Source organism: Plutella xylostella, chromosome 11 (assembly GCF_932276165.1).
Source record: "Plutella xylostella chromosome 11, ilPluXylo3.1, whole genome shotgun sequence".
In the NCBI taxonomy this organism is placed as follows: Eukaryota; Metazoa; Arthropoda; class Insecta; order Lepidoptera; family Plutellidae; genus Plutella; species Plutella xylostella.
The window spans coordinates 3,266,070-3,290,318 of NC_063991.1; the positions used below are offsets into that span (position 1 = coordinate 3,266,070).

A 24,249-nucleotide genomic window follows, 5' to 3' on the forward strand; every position below is an offset into this window, starting at 1 on the left:
TTGAATTTGTTGATGACATAGTCTATTATTAAGTATATCAGACGGTACAGTTAAATTCACGTAAGTTGAACACTAGAGAGCATTTTTATGGTCGTATTTGAGAGTTTTGAGTGACGTTATTATTGAAGCTACGACGATCTTCGGCGAACTCTGAATACTGAAATATTCCACACAATCTTGGTCATCTTTCGTGAACCGAACTGTACAAGTGGTTATGCAGAGTGAAGCATGTAAACTATAGAGAAGCTAAGTTGAATGGTGTTGTCTAATAAACTAGTAGTTTTCTTATACAGCTGACGATGATTATGGCGAAAATAGACGTCTTCATTATGTCGGCATCTGAAAATTTATAAACAAATATGTTAACTAGTAGTTTTGTCGCTAGAGGAAAGTATAATTGTAGCATTAATGAATACCTATAAATGTGTTTTTTACACACTAGCAAAAAATTTAGTAATTTATAAAAAGGTACGGCAGGGTCTCGCTAATCCGAAATCGTGCCTTTGGTAATCCGTACTGAATAGTAATTAATATCTTTTAAAAGTCTTGAACACACAGCACAGGTTCGGATTAGTGAGGCGTAATATAAATACTACTAGAAATTATATATATATTTTTTAATAAATTTTATTTTAACTTGTGGACCCACCGCTGCAAGTATGCTCCTTCTCCCTGTACCCGTTGTCTGTGTCGCACAGACAGATCTTGTCTGTGGGCGCGTGGACGCGCAGGTGCGGCGGCGCGGTGCCCGTGATGTTGGGCACCGCGCAGAGCAGCCCGTCGTTGCACTCGTCGCTGGTGCCGCAAGCGTGGTAGAGGGCTGCGGGAGAATAAAAATGATTTTTTAGAGCTTAGCAAGTGAATGATTTCCACTGAAAAAATGCCGCAAAATTAAAAATCTTTTCTTGGCCACATTGATCATGTCACAGGCTTGTTTTTTCACTATAAAATCAGCCCTCTTGGTTTTTAATGTTTTTATTATTATTATTATTATTAAATTCTTTATTGCACATAAATTTGTTTGTACATAGGCGAACTTAATGCTAAAAGCATTCTCTTCCAGTTAACCTTGGGCGTTGTGGAGAAAATGATAGGTAGTGCGAAAGACAATGAGAACAGTTTAATTCTGTTAATATCTATTGTTTAACACTAGAATATATACTTACTTATTATACATAATATCATAAAATAAACGTAAAAAATATACTTTTATGACATAAAAGTATCAATTCTGTGTATAGTCAATATGGTAACAGGTAGATTTTTAATTTTGCCGCTTTTTTCAGCGGACATCTTTCGCTGAAAATGCTCTATCTATTGATGAAAGTATGAAAGTTTAGTATTGTTGGGTAGAAACACTAAGTTTTCATGATTGTTTATGAATTATGAATGATATGTTTGTCTATGGAAAACTTCCACTTCCGTTTCTGCAATATGTGAGAAAATACACAGTTCAAATCATAATTACCTACGTCTTTATTTATTGCACGAGCATCCCTCTCAGCCTATCTAGATCATAAATACAGTCCGCTATGCTCCAAGTATACAGTAGAGCCTCGTTAATCCGGACACCCGATTAGTAAGTAATCGTGGTAATCCGGACAGGCAAAAATAAACCCTCATTTAAAATTAAATTTAAGTAGGTAACTATATTATTCCATTACCTAAAGTTAAAATAAGTATTGTACTTTTTTCTTCCTTTTCAAAAGCCCTCTGGATCAATAAATAGTTATTTATTTATTAAATAAGGAACACCACCATTAGTTAACACAAGTATTGTACTTACTTAATTAAATTTTATGTTCCTAGATTACCTATGAGTTAAACTCGGACTGTTGAATTGTTAAGTTTTCTTATTTTAGCAGAACCGTAAGTAGCATGTAAACTGCAAAGTACTCAGCTTTTTGAATAATTAAGGAGTTCATAAACTCAAGTAAACTTATTATGGCGATAAGCGTTAATTGCTTAAATAGGTACAGTCAGCAAAAGAGGTATGTATGCCACCGCATCGAGCGCAAACAATACGATATTATGACGGTCGAATGGCGTAGTGGTTAGTGGTCTAGACTGCTATGCCGAAGGTCCCGGGTTCGATTCCCGGCTGGGGCAGATATTTGTTTAAAGACAAATATTAAATTTGTACTCGGGTCTTGGGTGTTGATATTTATATTTACTTAATATGTATCTGTCTATGTATTTGTGTAGATATATTAGCTGTCCGATACCCATAACACAGGCTCTGCCTAGCTTGGGGTCGGATGGCCGTGTGTGAGTGTCCCCACATATTATTATATTATATTATTATTAATACGGGACATGACAAATACTTTTTTAAAAAAATAATATTTGATTATCATCTATCTACCATCCATGAGTCTCACCTAACTGTTTGCGCTGGGGTGGCATACAAAACTCTTTTGTTACCCTACCCTTTTAACGTTAACGGTTTACAAAAACTTTCTAAATGCACTCAAATACCTACCCCATGTTTTCTTGAATAAAAAATAAATAATAAAATAAAAATAAAAATTCGTTTATTTGAAAACCAACAAAGACACATACAAATTGTTGCAACCTTGGTCCTCAAACTAGGATTCCCTGTGCTATGAGGACCAGGACCCGTCGTTGATTATTTATCTAATTTAAAAGTGCCTATTAGAAGCATATATACAGGGTGTTAACTAGAATGCGTTTGAGCGGGAAATGGGGGTTAGTATTAGTCTAACCAAGCACGTTTCTAAGAAAAAAAACATCAGAATCTCGAATATTTATGTTTAAAGTCTAAAGTAAAGTGGAAAGTTTTACCTTAATCAAAAACATGGTCACCCTACACAAACACATAACCAATGAGACATTCGATTGCAAAAGAACACACACTGTAAATTTGTTATCAACTTCACTTTTCATAATTTATTTGATGTAACTATGATTGTAATTAATTACACAGTAGGTAATAACAATTATTAAATAAAATTTAAATTATTCATGGTGATTAATGACATACTAATCAACAATTAAACAGCTGATGTGCATAAAGTTTCATAGATCGTACAGAATACAATTTATGACTTTCTAGGAGCTCAGAACAATAATTAAAACTTTTTACTCAGAATAACGTTTTATTTTTCTTTTATTACCTAAAGATGCGTACAGACCGGCCCAACGAACGCCCAACGAACGCCCACCGATGGACATTTATCACATAATACAGGGGCAGATTGAGCAACGAAGGTCAACAAAACCCGTTCGTTGGCGTTCGTTTGGCCGGTCTGTATGCAGCTAAAGATAAAAGCCCACAATGCATAACAGGATGATAACAGGGTCTACTTCAATGACGAATTGGTTTACTTACACTCGCTCATCTCGATTTGTGTTGTGTACTTGCGATTGAGACGTCTTTGATGACGAATAGTACGGAAATCCTCATAATAAGTATGGCCTCACTTTAAATACCAGTAGAATAATAACAATCTCGCGTATCATAACCATCGAGTATTTATGATAGTCATTACCTTCTCTGTGGATCTAGTCTGTCAGTCAGTCATTGTTGTTTACTTGTTTACCGCTTGTTTACAATTATTACCTAAAAGGGAAAAGGTACCTAATTCTATCTTTTATTACCAAGCCTTGTTCCTCATTTCGTTTTATGTTGTGCTGTGCTGTGAATACGTGTGACCTATGTTATGAAGCATAAAATGAAAATGTTCTGTATTCATAAAAGATAATAAAATTGTGTATCAATAAAGTGATACTTATGGAGTAAAATGAAATGTCTACAATGATTGGGTACTTTGAGTACCCAAAATCTCGGTAGGTACCTTGACGATGTGGCTCCACGAGTGTGGTGCAGATGCACGCATACTTTTTTATTGACCTTGGCTTTGAATTGTTTGGCCTTGATCTTGGCTTTCAAGTTCATGGTCATTCTGTCAAACGTACCTAAACCTGAATAGGGTGACTATGAAATTTTAAAATGTACTAAATAAAACTGTTTTATGTTGGTCAGCTTAAAGCAAATAAAATACGTTTTTTAATGTCTTATCGTGTTCAGTATCATCAGCTGTATCTACCATTTCCCGCTCCAACGCAATTAAGTTAACACCCTGTATAAATAAAAAAAGAAGTTTAGCTCTTAAGACTGTTGTTAAGACTGCTTCATTATTGACTATACTGTATTAGTCACGTAAATTACCCGCTAAGCTACAAAATGCATGCTAAATTTCAACGAACAATTAAATAATCATTAAAATCTAATCAAAGTTTTTGCTCCGTTGGCCATTTACACTGTATTTATTTTATAAATTACCTATTTTCCAGAATTGCTTCTAAACTTACTAAGTACTTATACTTGAACGGAAATATTTTGTTCAAGTTTTAATATAGATGTTTTAAAAAAATTGTGAGTGTTTCGGGTTTTTGTACTTAAATGGAACCTTTTCACAGCTCGCTATACATTAAATATTTTTCTAAGCGTCAGGAATGTATTATTCTCAGTATTTTTCAAAGGTGTTCGTGTTTAAAGGTATAGGTAACCAGTGGTGACCACGCAACAATTAACCGAAAAAGTTCGCACGACACTAAGTAATAAATACCTCCCGAGTTACCCTCTGACTTCATTTGTTTAATAAATGAGCACTTTCTTTTGTTTTAAAGGTCAACCCTTTTTTCTTGATCACGCTTCGCGTGGGGAATTTTTCAGGCAGCCTTGGCAATACTGGACAGCCCAGTGAATTTTAATTTTAATCGATGGCCACACAGGGTACAGTCAGCTAAAAGATGTATCGACCCACACGGTTTGGACTTTCTTGTTAACGCTACTAAAGAATGTAAGATTATTCGTATTCGTAGTGACTCTTTATTCCACTCATTAAAAAAATTCTTTCATGTGTGGGTTTTATATTGAAACTGTTAGCATGGGATACCTATTTATCTCTTTTGTTGACTGCACTTGAATATTTCATAAACATCATCGTCAGCCAAAAATCGTCCACTATTTCACATAATTATCATTATAGGCTTTCAAATTCCCAAACGGCGCTCTTTGTCTTCGACTACTATATCCATCCACAACCTGTCTAAGGTCCTACCTATCATCTAAAAGACATAGATTAGTACTGAAGAGATGTTGAAAGTGACTCAACATCAGCAAAATTTGGCTAATACTCAATATATAGGTACGCAATCGTTTATTGCATCCATAAGTTTTACAGCTGTTCAATAAAAATAATGGGGTACATGAATGGAGCTTCTTCTAGAGTCATCTGTTCAATAATTTGCGTTTCCACCAATACAAGGTATAAAAATAAGATAATACACAATACTTTCAGCAACAAGCTCACCTTTAGTCGGCGCCTCGCACTGCCCATTGACCGGGGGCAGGTTGTCCCCACAGAGACACCTGGTCGTGGAGTCGTAGTGGGTCCGCACGCAGGAGCTGCTGGATATCCCCGCGCACTCTGCCTGGCGGGAGCACGGCCGCGCTGTGGGTTGCCAGGCGGGAATATTAGTTGGGAGTTGCCAGGTGGGAATATTAGTCTGTGTAAAGCTTAGAATAAATACGAAAAAGATGTGTGTCAGATACAAAAACAAAGCAAATTTTGTTTACTGTCAACCCGTTTCAAGTTCAACCTCATAACAACCATTGTACAGTTCTTAAGGTTCTCCTATATCAATGATGCCCATGCAAATCTTCGCAAACTGTCGTATTCCCGGAAACACCCGAATCATTGAATCGTAAGAGCCTTAAACAATGCACTTGAATTTTGCACCTTGTTCGAAATAAATAGGAGTCAATTATGAATCAAATTTCGTCACTGATAAATCAATATGTCTTTTAGCACCAAATACATAATTCTACTAAAAATTGCATGAAGAAAATGAACTTAACCACTCTAAATACATTATCGTTATCTAACGCTCGGGGAATACGACCGTTGCCGAACAATGACGAAGATTTCTATGCGCATTATCAAGTTTGGAGAACTGTACTAATAAAAATAAAGTGACAAATATTCTACCCGAACGGTAATTCAGAATAACAGGTTAGGCCTGGGTCTCCTATTTTATGCTATATGCGGCGTCCGACTTTGGCGTAAACGTTTCGATCAACGTCCTACGGCCTATCTACGGCGTCTACGAGCCAACGTCGGCGTGTGAGGGAGACCGCATCAGTACATTTCTATAGTGAGCATCGTGACGCGGCCTACGGCGTGACGCTGGACGCGACCTACGGCGTAAATGGGAGACCCAGGCCTTAGTGGTAGAAGTGGGGTAATATGACCGACGATTCTTTTGCATGAACACTCCATCTAGTTTTTATTAAAATATCGTTCGTGTAAAGAGGTTAAGTATGTGTCCTAGGCTGCGGAAAAACAGAAATAATTTGGCTTAGAATATGGAAAGTTAGTTGTAAAAAGAATACACAATAAATGATTACAATAAATTAGTTAGTTATCATTAAATTTGTTATAAGTAGCATGGTCTCGTCGTTTTCAGTATCCTTGATTTAAAATGTAAATCTTCATAAAGTCTCTCTAATCTAATGGCCTTCTCATTTTAACATCTCATACTAAAAAGGTAAGTACTACACAATTAATAGAAGCTTACTTTAACACTAAATTACTTGCTTGAATAAATCACTGTACCTACTTTAGTTAAACTTTCCAATAAATACCTAACTATTCACTCTTTAAACAAATACCTGCTTACTTACCTAATTATCCAAACTAAACCACCTATGTAGGTATGTTGTACAGCTACTTACACTGAATCCAAGAAATTCCTTGACAAATACCCAAGTTCAACAGAGCTAAAAACCCCGAATACCTTCTACTTAACCTTAAATTGTAATCGAGTAGTTTGATACTTTTTTAACTACAGTTAACACGAAGCGGCCATTTTAATTTCATGTGCTCACGCGAAATAATTCTCCTCTTTTAGTCAAATGTTTTCCTGTTTGTTTGCATTGCACAGAGGTTGTAATATTTAGAAATTAACGTATGTCTAAATAAGAAATTTCAGTGCCAAAACACCCTTATTTTTGCAGAGGGATGAATATAAAGTTGCGTTTTGTATCTAAAATGTTGTAAATTAAGTTTAAATCTAGATAGTTTTTGTAGCTGTGTGGCATCTTATATTTTGCAGAACATAGCATGAGTCCTTTGACGTCATTGTCAGAAGCCGGGTGCCGGATGAAGGAAGCTCGATTTCCCTTGAAAACATACAATTGAAAAATGAAATGTATGCTGTCATAGGACTCGTGTTATATTTTTCAAAATATAATAAGCAAATCTTCATAAAGCTGCTACGAAATTCGTAGCACTTGCTACGAAGCTGCGTAGCAAAGAAATACCAGCTACGAATTTCGTAGCATTTTGTAGGCTTGTTATTGTTGTATGGAGCCTTATTTAACTTATATTATACTTATTATGTTTTAAGTGCTTCAACCTTCATACAAAAAAGAAGACCTTGCTGTGATGTAACTGCAACATACGACACAAGCATAGACAACATAAAAACTAGAGCACGGAAGTCGAACGGAGGCCGTAGCGAAACGGTCAATTTTAAAATTGGAACACAGATAGCCACCTCATGTCCGGTGGAAACGGAAGTGTGAGCCGCCATTTTATCTTGGCACCTGGCATTTGCAGTCAACGCGGTTTGGATCGCTAGAAATTAAGCCCCACTTGCAGAAATCTAAGGGCCACTTGCACCAACATATTAAATCTAGATTTTGTGTTAAATCTCAATTTAGGGCCACTTGCAGAAACATTTAAATCTAGATTTAGTGTCAAATCTCGATTTAGGAAACGTCAGTCCATATAAAATTTGACACTAAATCGAGATTTAACACTAAATCTAGATTTAATATGTTTCTGCAAGTGGCCCTTAGTGTCAAATTTTATATGGATTGACGTTTCTTAAAACGAGATTTGACACTAAATCTAGATTTAAATGTTTGTGCAAGTGGCCCTAAATCTAGATTTAGTGTTAAATCTCAATTTAGTGTCAAATTACGTCAATCCATATAATTTTAAATCGAGATTTGACACTAAATCTAGATTTAAATGTTTGTGCAAGTGGCCCTAAATCTAGATTTAGTGTTAAATCTCAATTTAGTGTCAAATTACGTCAATCCATATAATTTTAAATCGAGATTTGACACTAAATCTAGATTTAAATGTTTGTGCAAGTGGGGCTAAGTGGTCCGTATTTTCGGCTCTCATCTGAGAGGCCGCGGGAGCAAGTCCTGGCATGTACTAATGAATTCTTTAGAAATAAAGGAATTAAAGTATGATTTATTCTTATTAGTTCTTACGGTATAGGAAATCATCGTGAGGAAACCTGCACATCTACCCCCTTATTCATAGACAAGTTACAAGACGTTTTAACTAATATACTGTTTTGTCCCTCTCTGTCAAAGAACAAATTGTTCTTTGTCGGAGAGGGACAAAACAGATTCTAGTACCCTAAGGGGCCGTCCATTAATCACGTGAGGCTCAAAGGGGGGGGGGGAGGGGGTACTGAAAACCTCACGAAACATCACGAGGGGGGAGGGGGGTTCTCGTTAGACATCACGTGTATTAATTTTTTGTCAAAAATTAGGTATTTTTTAACCGATATTTTGGACGGCGCAAAAATTTTAACGATATGTAGGATGACCTATTTTTTTTCTAGTCAAAAATTGCCTTTACATAGACTTCCAAAAAAATACACGTGATCCATTTGGTCCCAAACCTCACCAAATATCACCAGGGGGGAGGGGGGGGTCAAAAAATGAGAAAAACGACCTCACGTGATTAATGGACGGCCCCTAAGTGAATTGTACTCATTCAAAAACGGCGATACGGCTCGCGACCTATCACATTGCCTTTATTATCTTCTAAAATTTGGCGTAGTTCTTGCCAACGCAGTCTGTCACAAGAATAATATTAGGTATTATCATTGACTTATATATTACTAGCGTAAGGACAGGCCCAATCGCACTAGAAAATGACACCCTCGCGTTGGCCCTAAAATCTCATAAATCTGTCATAATTTGTATGAATTAGGGCCAGCGCGCGGGTGCCATTTTCTTTTGACAAAACGTTCTGACGGGCGTATCCTTCCTTTTGAAATCATTGGGTATTATGTATTGATTATTATCATCTTAATATTGTTATCATCCCGTCAGTGGAATCTATGAATCTATTGTGTCTGCTTTACCAATGCTTCACCGGGACGTAAGCGGTAAAATTGATTATGCTTTTGGGGTACACATACCTCTTTGCTAACTGTAATAATACTCTCCCGGGCAATGAAAACGCTCCACTCACAAAATACCTACACCAAACGACCCCAATTTTTCAAAGATTTAAAGTAAAATTGGAATAAAATATTTCAGTTTTTAGTAGTATCCTGAGGCTCTGTTAAAAAACACGCACACACGCACTCACGCCTTGTACTACTAATGTACTCCCTTGCGGGGTAGGCAGAGGTGCATTGCTGCACCCACTTTTCCCCTATTACATTGGGACTAACATAAGTCCCAATGTAATAGGGGGCGGGCCTATTGCCATTTTACGGGCACATCCAAGACCCGAGAACAAATATCTGTGTTTAAACAAATATCTGCCCCAGCCGGGAATCGAACCCGGGACCATCGGCTCAGTAGTCAGGTCACTAACCACTACGCCATTCGGTCGTCTCGCTCTGTTAAATGTACTTCAATGTTGCAGAAGACGTCATTTAGCTAGCCTTTTCAATTTCGAAGTAATTTAGTGCTTTTCTCAGTGGAACCGTTTTCATTGCCCGTGACTGTATTCCAGCGAGGGAGGGTCAAGCTACGCTGGTGCCTCGAGGGTGTAAATTAACCTCTGCTTCCTTAACTAATCTGACAGCGGCATCTGGTGGTTTGTTGTACGAAACTGGGTTACTGGGTTTCTGTTTGTGGCGTTTTGTGTGCGTAGCTTTATTGATGGGTTGTTAAGTTTAAAGTGGTGGTAAAAGTATGCTGATAAAGGTTAAAATGTTGTTGGTTTTCGTGAGAAACAGCCTTAGTAAAAAAATTACTTAGGTAAATAAAAAGATTAAACGTTTTCTGAAAAACCCTCCGACATTTAACATTAAAAGTCGCATTACTTTTGAACGGCTAAGCCGATTTTGATAAAATATGGCTAATAACATTCGTAGCAACATTAACAATCATCTTGAAAAAATCAAAACGGAAACCGGTTCAGCTGCCTCGGAGCTACGCTAACTCAGGCAGACACACAGACACACGCAGAATCAATATTAAAAACTAACATAAACGCATTACACACGTGGATACGTGGAAATCCTCTTTTTGAAAAACAGTAAGTACCAACTTATCTACGGCCAAGTTTTAGCAATTCGCGTTATAAAAGAAAACACAGAACTACCGACATAACTGTCACATTATGTTCTGTCCGGAAATGAACGCTCAGTTGAAAAGCCGCAGTGACCAGTTCCGGCTGTAAATATTATGCATGAATATTATTTATTTAAAGCAAAATCGGTTTAGGGCTGATTATTTTATAGCCTGATAAAAGTTATCTGGATAATAATTCAGATGCTGTCGCGTTTGAATGTTTGTATTATAGACAGTGACAGCAACAATTTTATTCGTCAATAAATGTTATCTATCTATTGAAAAATCAACCCATAGAACAACGCGGATTCGGGTATAAAATCAACCCTTTCAAAAGTTATACACCTTATGTTGAATTTCGAGAGGCAGTGGGTTCGAATCCTGCCATGTCCTGTGACAATGCGCATAAAATTACATTTAACATCGGCACTCTGAGAAAGTTCTTTTACGCCTAACAGTACTAATTTTATTACTTTTTTAATTATTAAAGTTACATAAAATAAATGTCGGTGCTGGGATTCAAACCCTAGTGAGAATTCTAATTCAAACCCAAACTATTTAGTGAGAATTCTATGAAACGGATTTTTATAAAGGTATGACGTCGTCGGTAATGCCGATGAAGTGTGGATTTCTTTACAAGGAATAATGAATGCGATGCGTTCAAAGCCGAAAGGTGGATGCTTAAATTTACGTATACCGTGTACATGCAGTGGTTGCGCATAATTTGAATAATTAGTTAGAAACTAACCTATTCCGCAAAACAATCATAGCAACCCCGATAAGAAAATAATAGTCCGAAACGTTTAAATCTCAAAATAAATCTAGATAAGAAAGGCAAAGCTACAAAGTTTTTCAACGTATTCTATAATTTCTTCGAATCATGTGCATGTTAGGATTACAGGTTCGAAGTTACACGATAAGGCGGAACCAGTGAGCAAAGGTAATAAGGAAATTGCAGTGGAATAATTATTTGAAATCACATGTTTTGATTGCTAATGCTGCTCTTGACATTTAACCTTATGCATGGAAGGAGCCTCTCCAATGTTCTTTATACAAGTCAGTTCTCTTGACTGGCACATAATTCTTAAACTGGTCTAAAACTTTTTCAGGAGAAGGTGAAGCTCGCGGGTACAGGTAGGAGCTCATGTTTCAGATGTCTGAGGACGATCATATAAAATATATAGCTGTGCCCGCGCACTTCGCTTCGCCTTAAAAAGTTTTCCCGTGGAAATTCCGGGATAAAAAGTAGCCTATGTTCTTTCCCAGGGTCTAGACCGTATGTATACCAAATTTCATTCAAATCCGTTCAGAAGTTTTGGCGTGAAAGAGTAACAGACAGACTGACAGACAGACACAGTTACTTTCGCATTTATAATATTAGTAAGGATTTAGTTGAGCCATTCCATTCCATCAAGTTTTTAACTGTATTTCAGGAAGCAAAAAGTTGCATGGATTGATGGTAGGAGATTAAATAAATTATCAATAAACTTTTTAGTTTTACCCCATAAATAGGCAACTAGATATATGACAAAGCTGGCAACCCTGAGTTGCGTTAAAAAAAGGAAACGGACAAGATGGCCGCCGGACGGAAGTGGAATGACGAACTCGCCCGTGGCACGAAACCGAATTAACATAATTATATCTTTTGCGGGTTCCCTTGGAAATATTTAAATATTGTTGCGGACATTTCAGCCTTTTTATAGAATTTGCGTTGCGTTTTTTTCAAATGTTTAAAAGGCGCGCGAAAACTGAATTTTTAATGCGAAGAAGCGCCATTTTAGCTGTCAGTTAAAAATGTTAAAGTGTTTTAAATCGTGCAGAATGCATTTTTTAAACGAGGAAACTATTAAAATATTGTGGAAATTTGCTATTTACATGCTATTAATGCAGAGTACAATGAGTAACTATGTATGTATAATATTCATGAATATGTATGTAAGTTGTTACTTACATAGAGGTAAGTAAACACTTAGGCGCTCCGCCCATAAACGAGAGTCGTGTCAGGGTTGCGGTGGCGGCGACAAAGAACCGCATCTTCCCAAGGTGTTGCAAAAAGGATGACTCAGGGGGCTATTCTTTTACTATGGACTATGGAGAACGAATATACTTTTTTCGCTAATTTTCAAAATTCTCAGAACAAAAGTTGTTCAGAATGACCCCTGAGTCACCCCCTTTCGGCTTATACTCTTTTTGCAACACCCTGTGTGCCTCAATCACGTGGTTTTAGCCTCTGTTCGATTGACTTTATACTGGGTGAAACTTTGGATCGCCACCTGAAGCGGATGTAATCTATATTTATATAAAAGCGAAAGGTCACGTATACACTGACTCATCACGAAATCTCAGAGACTACAAGTGCTAGGAGTCTGAAATTTTGCCTGGGGGTTCTTTTTAGGACTTAGGTGCTCTCAAAGACGGATTTTGCAAACGGAGTAAAACTGGGTGTCAAAGTTTGTATGAAAATTCTTTAGTTTTAATAGTAGTGTTTTGAAATTTGTAAGGGCTGTAGCTTAGGTAGGTACCGTAGAGATGCACTTTAAAAAGATTTTCTTTATTCAGATACACATCTGGATTCTAGATGTGTATCGTAAGAGCATTGTACGGTCAGGTGCAGAGAAACCTGACCCCCCTCTCATAGTAACAATGCTTCTGAGAGGGGTTAGGTTCCTCTGCCTATTACTGTACTTATTCCAAAACGGCGATATATGGTTCTGAAATACTGAAATACTGAAATACTGAAATACCCTGTAACTTGTCACATAAGTACCTGCAACCTATCACGTGAGTACAAATGTGCTGCGAAAAGTAGGTGGCTCGCTTGTGAGCCACCATATATATGTATACAATACGTATATGTATGTAATCCCAAATAAGTAACATAAGCTATATTATATAATCTTTGGCTCGTATTTATATAACCTCTTTCTGTCAAGGTTGAAGCGTTTACGATTATTATTCGGTCTGAAAATAGTATTTTTTATGAACAATACACTGTTGACTGCGTGATTCATATTATATACTTATATGAAACGTAAAAACAATAGTACTCAACTACACTGGGCTGTAAAAACAAATTGTTACTTGCTATAACTTTGTAAATGCTTACATACAATTCACTTTCAAAACAAAGAGTACCTAGGTACTTACTGGCTGGACGTTTTTATATATTAAAATACTTATCCTATAAAAAATAGTATTGATAAACTTAGTTTTTATAAAACAGTTATGTAAAAAGGATGATGGTTAGCCGAAATGGGGCGTATTATACAGGGTGTTGCAAAAAGGGTGTACTAAGCCGAAATCTACATGTGCATGGTATATCTAAGCCTGAAACTGAAATCAGAATTTGAAAATTCGCGAAAAAAAAATTCATTTTTCCATAGAAATTTTGTTGGTCACGTGACTTTTTACTATGGGAAAAGAATTTTTTTTTTCGCGAATTTCCAAATTCTGATTTCAGATTCGGGCTTAGATATACCATGCTGCAAATGTAGGTTTCGCCTTAGTATACCAATTTTGCAACACCCTGTATATAACTCAAAGCAACTTTAGCTATAAGTGAGTTTTTAAAAGTTGCGTAAAAATACATCCCGATATTATTATTCTTCTTCTTCTTTGGGTACCATCTCCTATCGGAGGTCGGCAATCATCTGGCTTATTCTTTCCTTCGAGACTGCTGCTCGGAACAAGGATGTGGTGTCGGTGTTGTACCAGTCTTTAAGATTTTGGACCCAAGATGTTCTTTTTCGACCGGGTCTTCGTCGGCCTTGAATTTTCCCTACAATTTCCTTACAAAATACCAATTAAATAAAATTTAAACTGAAAAGAGTAGAAGTTATTATGGTAGGCCAGTGTATAATATTTTTACATAATTTCGCGTGTTTCGTTACGCATAATACCTACGCAACTTTTGAATACATTAGGTCCTGTAATCTAATTTGGTTGTTCGAATCGATACCAAACTTTTGGGGTGAAGGCCCTAGACAGCTATAATTAGGCCTCACCGGAAGTGCCAACTATTGTTAGGTTGGTATGTTTTGACATTGAAACTCTTTAGGTACGTATACTCTGTGTTCGATATTCAACCTCTGTGCAGGACGCAAAACATTTGAAAATAAGGAGAAGGACTGGCCGAAAACTTTACGTGCTTGACAGCTGTCAATCTTATTATTAACTCATTTTAAAGTTTAAATCCGAAATATATTATGTGGTTAATAAATAATTCCAACATTATTAAAAATCACCGACGTAAGTAAATAATGGTGTAAACTATTTATAGATAAGTATTTATAAATATAGTTATAATTAAATTCACAGTAAATTAAGAGTTTCCGTTGAATTATACAATTGTAAATGCATAAAGTGAAAAAAAGAATTGAAAGCTGGCTTTTCTTACTTACCACAGCTTTAAACATGGATGAAAGACCGTGTTCCAGTGCCATTAAGAGTTTTATTGCAGAGCGGTGTACTTAATCAATCATGCCATGCCGTTTCAAATCCATGTAGAACCTCACAAACATAATTTTAAGAGAACATTTAAAAGTAATAATAAAAAGTTCAAGACGATGGCATAGTACACATTTTTTTATTTCAGACGTCATCCTGCTTTAAGTTTCCTAAAATAACACAAATTAAAAACTTTGTAAACTTAAAGAAAAAAAAACTTACCGGGTGGTGCGGTTGGCGCCACTTCCTTGGGAGGTTGTGTGTTACTTTTTCCGAATGTCGTGAGGGCCTGGGAAGACTGCCCTGTCAGCCAGCCAGCCAGCAGCAATGGCAGAATGGCCGCGGCCGCCTGCTTTCTGCACCACATCTCGAACGCGCGAAATAAACGCATCTTTATTTTACACTCTCAAACTTTTCCGAAACCAAAAATCCTTGTCTATGGTAATAAAAAATATGTGAATTTTTGTCTATGGAAGTCGAAATTCGTATTGACTTTTCAACTTTTAAGGACTCGTCAAAGCAAATCTAAGAATGCTGACTATAAAATTAAATTGGAGTGGTTTTAGTAGAGCTATTAGAATTACTGAATTGTGTATTCCATCGCCATTCCAAGTTCGTTAAGCCCGCATAAATGCTATGTACCTATGTACTTGAAATACCTTTAAAATTATAATAAAGTTGTAATGGATTGTCGAGAGTGTAAAATATTTCTTAAAATAATAATAATAATAGATGTTTTTTAAGCACCTGTAAGTTTTTTTACATAATGGGACACTTTTCTACACAAAACACAGTAAATAAATACACAAAAAACAGCGCTTCCTTGTCCTGTATCGAGAAGCACTATTGCCATCGTCTTTGACTGTTGTGAAAAAAAAAACTTTTCCCGCCCAAAAAGGATTAAGTTAAAAAAAAAGCTGTAAATAGGCTGTCAGTATGCGTATTTCGAAAGAAATTGCGACCGTTCGAAAACGCAAAAATTTAAGTGTAATATTCTGTAAGTTCAGAAAGTTGTGAGATAATCTGTAAGTAGAGTAATCTTTTTCTGAAGAAAGTGTAGTGAATATAGTGTTGTGTAGAGTTGAAAGAAGCGTCATGTGCTTGCCCCAGTATATATTAGATGTCATCTTACCGGGTGGCAGCCCAGGGTTTGGTGGTATTGTTGAAGAGTCACCCTTGTTAGTGCCAAATCGTATGGCTGGACTGTAAACCGCTGTACACTCTTTAAAATACAACAAAATTGACAGAAATCGGAACAAAATCATAAGTTTTTGCGGCCACATTATTTTTGCAGTCTCTGACACTCTCTCTATCTGGAAATGATGGTTGATAGATCCTTGACTTTATGTGTGTTGTGGTAAAAGTTTGTTTTTGAATTGATGGTACGTTTTGACAGTTGTTTTTTATGTTAATGTTGGTACCTACCTACTTTTTATTTTGTGTTGTAGTGTAGCTGTTGCTGTTGTAGTGAAAACAAATTAAACGAAGGTGTTATAGAAATTATAATGATTTGTGATAAGAGGTTGTATGAAGTATAAAAACAAGAATAAATTCAGAATTTAATCATTTTTATTGTTAATGTAAATCTGTCGTAAGTAAGTAGGTATAAATTTTACTCCATCGTAAAACCTCTTATTTTTTGTGAAATGTTGTTGAGCATGTTTCAATGATTAAGTTTCCACATTTGTGCATAAGCTTTGCACATTTAAAGTGAAATATATTATAGTAGGTAGAAATAAAGTGTTCATAAATCATTAGATGGAAGTAAGGTTTGTTGTTTGTATACCTGGGCCTTTTGTGTACCTTGTGTATTGGAAAGATGTTTTTATATAATGGGACAAGCACATTTCAAAATAATCCAATATAAGAGCATCTGTAATATAAATAATTACATAGATATAAAGGCATTTTTCCGAAGGTTCTATTCTTAGAAAGAATATCTAAGCTATGTAAGATTTAAAATATAGAAAATTTTGTTAGTAAAGTATTTACAGATATTGCCAATTAAAAATGATAAGTGGTAATAAAAATTACAAAATTTGCATTGTGAATAAGTATAAAGATATGGATATTTCACAGATGAATAGTTAAATTTGCGCGCCCAAAAGCAAAACTAGGAGAAATCATGTATTTATAACTAAGTAGGTGAAATAAAAAATGGAGTAAGTAGGTAGGCACTACTACTACGGGAGTTAGGCTGGCTGCGCTGAAATCAAGGGGATATGTACAAAGGTTCCACTCGAGAGAGCCACGTACAGGAACTTCGCCTTCGCCCCCTCTCAGAAAAGAATAGAATAGAGAGGTAGGCACTACACTACAAAAAAACCTAAATGGTTGGAAACATAAAAAAATAATTGCCTTTTTTAACGAAAAAAAAACTCAAAAAATATTTTTGTAAAAGCGCGCACATTGAACTATCAGCAGTGCGGTGGGTCTACCATCTAAGAAACGTTAATTTGGAAAAAGGTGAGTAACTTGTCCCAATTATATAAAAAAATCTTACCCGGCGGCGCGGTAGGGGAGGGGGCGGCGGGGGGGCGAGTGTTGGACACTCCGAATGATGACAAGGCCTCAGAAGAATCGCCCGTCAGCCAGCCCGCTAGAAGCAGTGGAAGAATGACGCGCCCCGCTTGCCGCCGACACCACATCTCGAGCCCATAAATATTCATTATTGACACTATTTCTTTCCTTGTTTCTTTTTTTTTTAATAAATAAAAGTTGTCTGTGACCGGAAGTTGAAGTGTATGAATCTGGAGATTTGTTAGGTTGGTAGTGAATGGTTTTTAATATGGCGCTGTGTTAAATAAAAATAAATTGTGTGGCGGGAAAAATATGTTGTAAAATGATTATGCGAAAAATGCTTTTATTGTGAATGCGATCCGGGCAGAATACAAACTTGGATTGACCATAGACATTCAATGAAAGACATAAAATTATCAATTTATAAGTACAATATAAGTAGTTATAATTAAAGTACAAACTCACATGCTTAAATTTCAATAAATATACTTATATAATTAATGTAAAGCGAAGGAAAAGCAGACTACTGAAAGAGTATTTAAATAAAATAAATACTTTAAATATAGGTAAGTAGACTAAGTAGGAAGCTTTCATTAATTGAACTAAATTAGAGATAATTAGAAAGACCATATTTGACAGATGTCAAAAGCGTTAACATTTCTTATTTCAAATTTTAATTTAAATTCGTCTAGCTGTCTAAATATGGCTGTTTTTTAAATGACTTTACTTTATGTACAACCGTGTATAAATAAAATAGTTGCATGCATAAATGACCTGTAAAGTAACTTAATTAAGATTAAGGGAGAGGGCAAACAGTAATAACATCCAATTATCGATAGATTTTCTAAAACTTAACAACTTGTTATTATCTTAAACATTCAGGAAAAAAATACCCATCCATTTCAGCATATTTAAAACAAAGCAATCATGTTTCAAACACTACTTAAAATATATATTTTTTAAAAACAATAGGAAATTGGATGTTATTAATTAAATACACAACGAAAGCTCAAAGCAATTCTATTCTACCACAGGAACAAATAGTGCCGTCTAAATTGTCCAGAATTGAATTTAGCATTAAACTATGTCCCACTAAATTACTATACATCATAGAATAACAAGTACTTGTACTAGTACTCGTTTTTCTATGCTATACATACAGGTTGATGCAAAAGAGGTAGGTATATAAGTAATAATTTAAACTAAGTATTTACTATACCAGAACTATTCTATGTATATTCTATTAGCTGCGGGGGTGCTAGTACCTGCACTCTCTCGGTTCCACCTTTGTGCCTTAAGGTCTAAACTGCCTATATATACCTACGGTCTAAATCATTGGTACTTAACCTTTTTTATAAAAGGGCCACAAACACGTTTAAGTCGTGGTGCCGCGGGCCGCGAGCAATTTATTTAACTAATATAAAGCGAGTATGTAAAATTACAGGGGAGGTCTTTGCCCAGCAGTGGGAAAATACATAGACTATTATATATATAGACTATTTTATCGCACTGCGGCAGTACCTCACGGAACGAAATATCATCACTGTTATTAACAATGTACGGGGAGAAAAAGCTAAAATTAAATATGGTGTACCAACCGGATCGGTGTATGGTCCGGTTGGCTATATTATGCATGTAAATAGTATATGTAATGTGCTTAATCATTGTAATGCATTTATGTATGCTGATGATACGTGCATAGTGTATGCAAACAAAGACCAAAATACCATAGAAAATAAAATTCAAAAGGATATTGATAACATAATTAAATGGTCGCACGATAACGGCATAATTATAAACATAAAGAAAACAAAGGGAATGCACCTATCATCACCACACAATATTAAAAAAGCCATAAATTACAATATCATTGGCCATGAGTATGAGTGCCTTCATAATAATAAATATAATTGTCAGTGTAAGCCCCTTGAGTTTGTTGAGAATTATAAGTACCTAGGCCTCACTATCGATAGAACAATGAGCTGGAAAAAACATGTACAGGAGGTATGTGACAAATTAAGAATACTTCTGGTGAAATTCTATCACCTAAAAAGAATACTGAACAGAAAAGTACTACGAACTATTTACTTTGCTCTTGTGGACTCACTTATAGACTACGGACTAGTTGCATATGGAAGAACGTTTAAATCTTATTTGGATCAAATAAAAGCATTGCAATTACGGTTCCTAAAAATGATGGTTAACACTAAAACAAGACGAGACTGTAAGGGAGACTACGAGAAACTATTCTCGGTATGTAACATCCTTCCTGTACATGAAAAGGTTAAATGTATGTTAACTATAAGTCAATTCCAAAACTATATCAGCTTGTATAAAACTCCTAATAGGATCACAAGAAGACCGATAAAGGCATTTAATCAAACATATAAACCTAAAAACTACTATGGCGCTCGTACTGTCAAGTATATTCTCCCTAGACTGCTTAACACTTTGCCCAGGACTTATTTTACTGATAACAAAACAAGTTTGATCAAAAAACAAATAAAGAAGTTTTATCTTAATAAATTAAAATTACATACCTAAACAAGCCCACCTACATCTATACTACCTATTACGAAAATAATAGCTCGCTCAGAATGTTACTTATAATACCTATTGTTGAGTATACATACGAAATATATTACAATAATCATTATACTTAAGGTAATTTAGATTATACCTAGTAGTGTTTTATAGCATAATATGTAATAATAATATAAGATAATAATGTAAAATGAGAGTGTTATCTGCCAACAAACTGCTTGCATGCAGTTTGGCAGAGTGCTGTAAATTAAACTTTGTATTTTATAATGAATAAAAAACATTAATAATAAAAAATTAAATTATTTTTTATATTTATTACAGAATGTATAGTCTCAATTATTTCTCATGGCAGGCCACTGATAAAGGTCCGGCGGGCCACATACGGCCCGCGGGCCGCTGTTTGAGTATAGCTGGTCTAAATGATTGGCCTAATAAGAAACCTTCATAAAGGTATAATTTAATATGAGAGGCACTATAAATGGTCCAAAAAGCGACGTTAAAACGAAATGACATTGTAATATTATAGGCCTGATTGTAATCTTTTAGCTTTTGGAACTTTTGGTAATCCCTTAATTGACGAAATATAGCAATTCATGCCGGCTATAATAGCAATTCATATAGCCCTCAGCGTAGATTGAGAATCTACTACAAAGAAATGGTGTTTTAAGTGATATTATGTTCATTATAGATTATCCATCGATGCTTACAAAAAAACTCGAAAACGTTTCATTTTTCTAACTGAAATGGTCAAAGAAGGGTATAAAATCTTCATTAGTTGCAACTTCGGGGGGTATAGAATATCTATATATTATGTTTTATCTACCTCTGTCCTCTTTTTATAATATTATGTATACTTATGTAAGAATAAATTTGTTTTTTTGCAGTGAAGGAAAACATCAGTATGAGGAAACCTACACATTACCTACTTAGATTTGTGAGGTTAGTATCTTAGACCACGATTGTAAAATCAAAGTAAAACCGGCCAAGTGCGAGTCGGGCTCGCGCACAAAGGGTTCCGTAGCAGCAAAATTACAGTTAAATCAACCTATCTCAAAAACTATAAGAGATACTTTGATCAAACCAAAAATCGTTGAAAGAGTTAATTAGCATGCATCACCTCTATTTTTTTTAGAATTTTATACCCCGTAGTTATAAAAATAGAGGGGGGGGGACATACTTTTTACGACTTTGAGAGCTGATATCTCAAAAACCGTTCACTTTAAGAAAAATGTTTTTTAAGAAAACTTTATATCATTTTAAAAGACCTTTCCATAGATACCCCACACGGGTATGTACATCGAAAAAAAAAATTTCATCCCTCAGTTACATGTATGGGGGGCCCCACCCCCAATTCTTTTTTTTACTATTTAGTGTCATATTTTTGTAGCGGTTCATACAACACATATTCCCATCAAATTTCATCACTGTAGTACTTATAGTTTCCGAGTAAATCGGCTGTGACAGACGGACAGACGGACAGACGGACAGACGGACATGACGAAACTATAAGGGTTCCGTTTTTGCCATTTTGGCTACGGAACCCTAATAAAAATGACTATGAGTCTACTCACAGAAATGCTTTAAAAAAAACCGTAGCCATTTTTGTCCTTACTACCTTTCATTGCGTAGTAAAGATTTATGCTGCGATAATGATGACGCTATTTTAGCGTCGGGTTTGAAAATAGCATGCGGTCGTAATATTAAATGCTGACGGTTGCCTGTAAGAGATCCCTCTTAGCGATAAGACCGCCTACTGTTCGTATTTTAGCTATTCGTATTCGTATATACCTACCTAGTTATATTTTTTATAGATAATAACTTTGAATAAATAATGTTAAAGTCTAACCCTCAAATTCATAGAACATATTGTAAATTTACAACAAGGTTAAAATTGTCTTTGACACAAACGAGTTTCAACTCTTTACGTAAGTGAAAAAGTTGAAATTCGTATAACACAACGTAAATTTTAATTCGGGGGTTCGTTAATAATTACGAGTAATAAAGTAAGAGCGGCACAACAGTATTTCCTAAAACTTATGTACTTAATAATTTCGTACTGTACCTATTTTGTAATGTATTGCGGATACAGTAATATAATATCATTCAAACCGGATATTCAAGAACTATATTGCATCAAAAACACCAAGAAGGCTTTTTGTGGATAGGTATTTAGAGGGAATCTTATTTTACATGCGATTTGAGTACTTCCAGTAAAAATATTATTAGGTACAAAGTTGATTACCCACCTTCAAAAAATCTTCTTGATGCAACATTTATAAACGTAATTAAAAAAAGCATGCAAAAGCAGTGCGTGCTGGCAGCCAAGAAGAATCCTTTAAAAAGTCAAGTTTAGTCTTCGATTGTTTATGGCAGCGACAAACTTTTTTATTTAGGTCGTTTTGTTTTTAATTATTTTCTTTTTAATTTACAGTGTCTCTTTCACTTGGTGTTAGAAGGGGGTTAGTTACAGTTTCTGCAGAGCTGGTCGCCGTGGGGTTGGTACGGGGCTTGCCGCGGTACTAAAGGCTCAAACTTGGAAAACTCCTTTCGTGTACGAAGGTTGCACGATTTCTTTGAATATAGGGTGTTGTAATTTGCATGTCGTGACATTGGAGTAGGCAGCTAGCGGATGGCCGTAAGTTATGGCTGACGGGAAAAGCACAGTTTCTTTTGTGTATTTGTTTTTGATGTTTCTTGTTTTTTGTCGACTGGTAGTATCGTCGTATTATAGTGGGGACAAAAGTATAAAAAATACGTAGAAGGTACGTTAAAATGGTAGGTACACTGTGATGGAACGGCTGAAACCGTCTTTTTTTTAACGATTTGATGGATTAATAAGATTAGATATTATTTTATGATTTGCCTCCAAATCCAAAGCTGTAATGGACAAGTTGAACAGCAAGGGTAGGTTCCATAAATGTTACAGCCATAGAGAATAGCTTCTTGTTTTCAGTGACAAATATTATCTGAGTTCCACTCAGGTTTATTGTCACAGTATTGAAAGGATTTGCCAGTTTGGATGGACTCTGCCTTAGTCTTAAAACAATTTCATAAATAAATCATTCATACTGTATTTAATCAAATAATCTATCCCCTTTTACAAACCTGAAACATCCTGTACATATCCTATTAATGCTACGGTAGAAATTCATAATCTAATCGACCACCGTAATTTGGCCTCCACAGCACTGTACCGCTATATCTGTCGGGGGCTTTTATGGTAAACATCGGCGATAGATCAGGCTTATCTGGTTGACATTTACTTACATCAGGCAGGTAGAAGTGGTAGAACACGGGTCTGACAGTACATACATGGATGTTTAAGCTTAGCTGGAGTGTAAAAAACAGGCTTTATTTCATGTATTTTTAAAAATGCGGGCTTGAAATTTCCAATGGTAGCTTGAAGTGCTTGCAAGACGTCGACCTATATGTTTGCGCAAAATTATATTATTATTATTAAATTCTTTATTGCACAAAGTAAATTGGTACAAAGGCGAACTTAATGCTAGCAGCATTTTCTACCAGTTAACCTTTGGTGATGTTGAAAAAGTGATTGGTAGTGCTTAAGGCTTTGAGGAAAGAAGATGGTTTATATTGAGTACTTAACCGAAATATTAATATCTTAATATATACCTATCTATACAATATAAATATACACATGATACCTAAATAAATACATTACATACATACATAAATACATACTTACATAAAATTACTAAGTAACATCATCACACAGATAGGGATCAGTTAGGCAGAATGTTCTGCTCTTGGAGGTAGTGGAGACGAACTTTAGATTTAATTATACGTACCTAAGTACGTACAATGTACGGAATGTTGTATTTTGGACTGAGTACAATGTAGGGTTACAATCTGCCATGCCTTAAGCCGGGTCCAGACATGTATCATTTGCCTGATCCGATCACCGTGTCCGTATCGTCGCCGCGTATCATGATCACATATTTGGATGGTTAATGATACGCGATCTCGATACGCTGTTATGATACGACCCGTCCCATGTCGTGTCGGTCATTTTCCGATCATCAAAGGAATTATGTTATTATTACTATTGTGTATGCGACCTATGCGACTGTGGTACCGCCCCCCAGACTATGAAGCATTTACTCTCCTGTCCCCTGTGCCCTTCCACCTGCACACGGGAAGACTTACTCCAGGCCAACCAGAATGCTATCAAAGTTGCTTCTTTTTGGTCTTGACAAATTTAATTCGCATGTTCACTGACACGAAAGAAGAAGACTATTGTGTAGATACGGATATATGTAGAGCAAATCGGAGGCGTCCACAACTTGATACGGGATACGGTACGGTGATGGGATACGGTTAATAATAATGTCCTCCTAGCCGAATTTCGA

General features: G+C 35.8%; 1 protein-coding gene across 11 annotated transcripts; it reads right to left on the minus strand.

Moving 5' to 3' along the window:
• LOC119693323 lies at positions 1–22,493 on the minus strand. Of its 11 annotated transcripts, none has more exons than XM_048624120.1 (5): positions 22,348–22,493; positions 15,038–15,251; positions 5,340–5,480; positions 650–820; positions 1–339 (listed from the first exon to the last, which is right to left on the minus strand). In XM_048624120.1, the coding sequence occupies exons 2-5, from the start codon at positions 15,204–15,206 to the stop codon at positions 266–268; spliced, it is 555 nt and encodes a 184-aa protein (XP_048480077.1). In that variant the 5' UTR covers positions 15,207–15,251; positions 22,348–22,493; the 3' UTR covers positions 1–265. The 11 variants fall into 11 exon arrangements, with proteins under 11 accessions (XP_048480077.1, XP_048480078.1, XP_048480086.1 ...); XM_048624121.1 differs by having other exon boundaries at positions 15,038–15,282; positions 22,348–22,440; XM_048624129.1 differs by lacking the exon at positions 15,038–15,251 and adding an exon at positions 15,948–16,128 and having other exon boundaries at positions 22,348–22,414.
• Between the last annotated feature and the right edge of the window lie 1,756 nt (positions 22,494–24,249).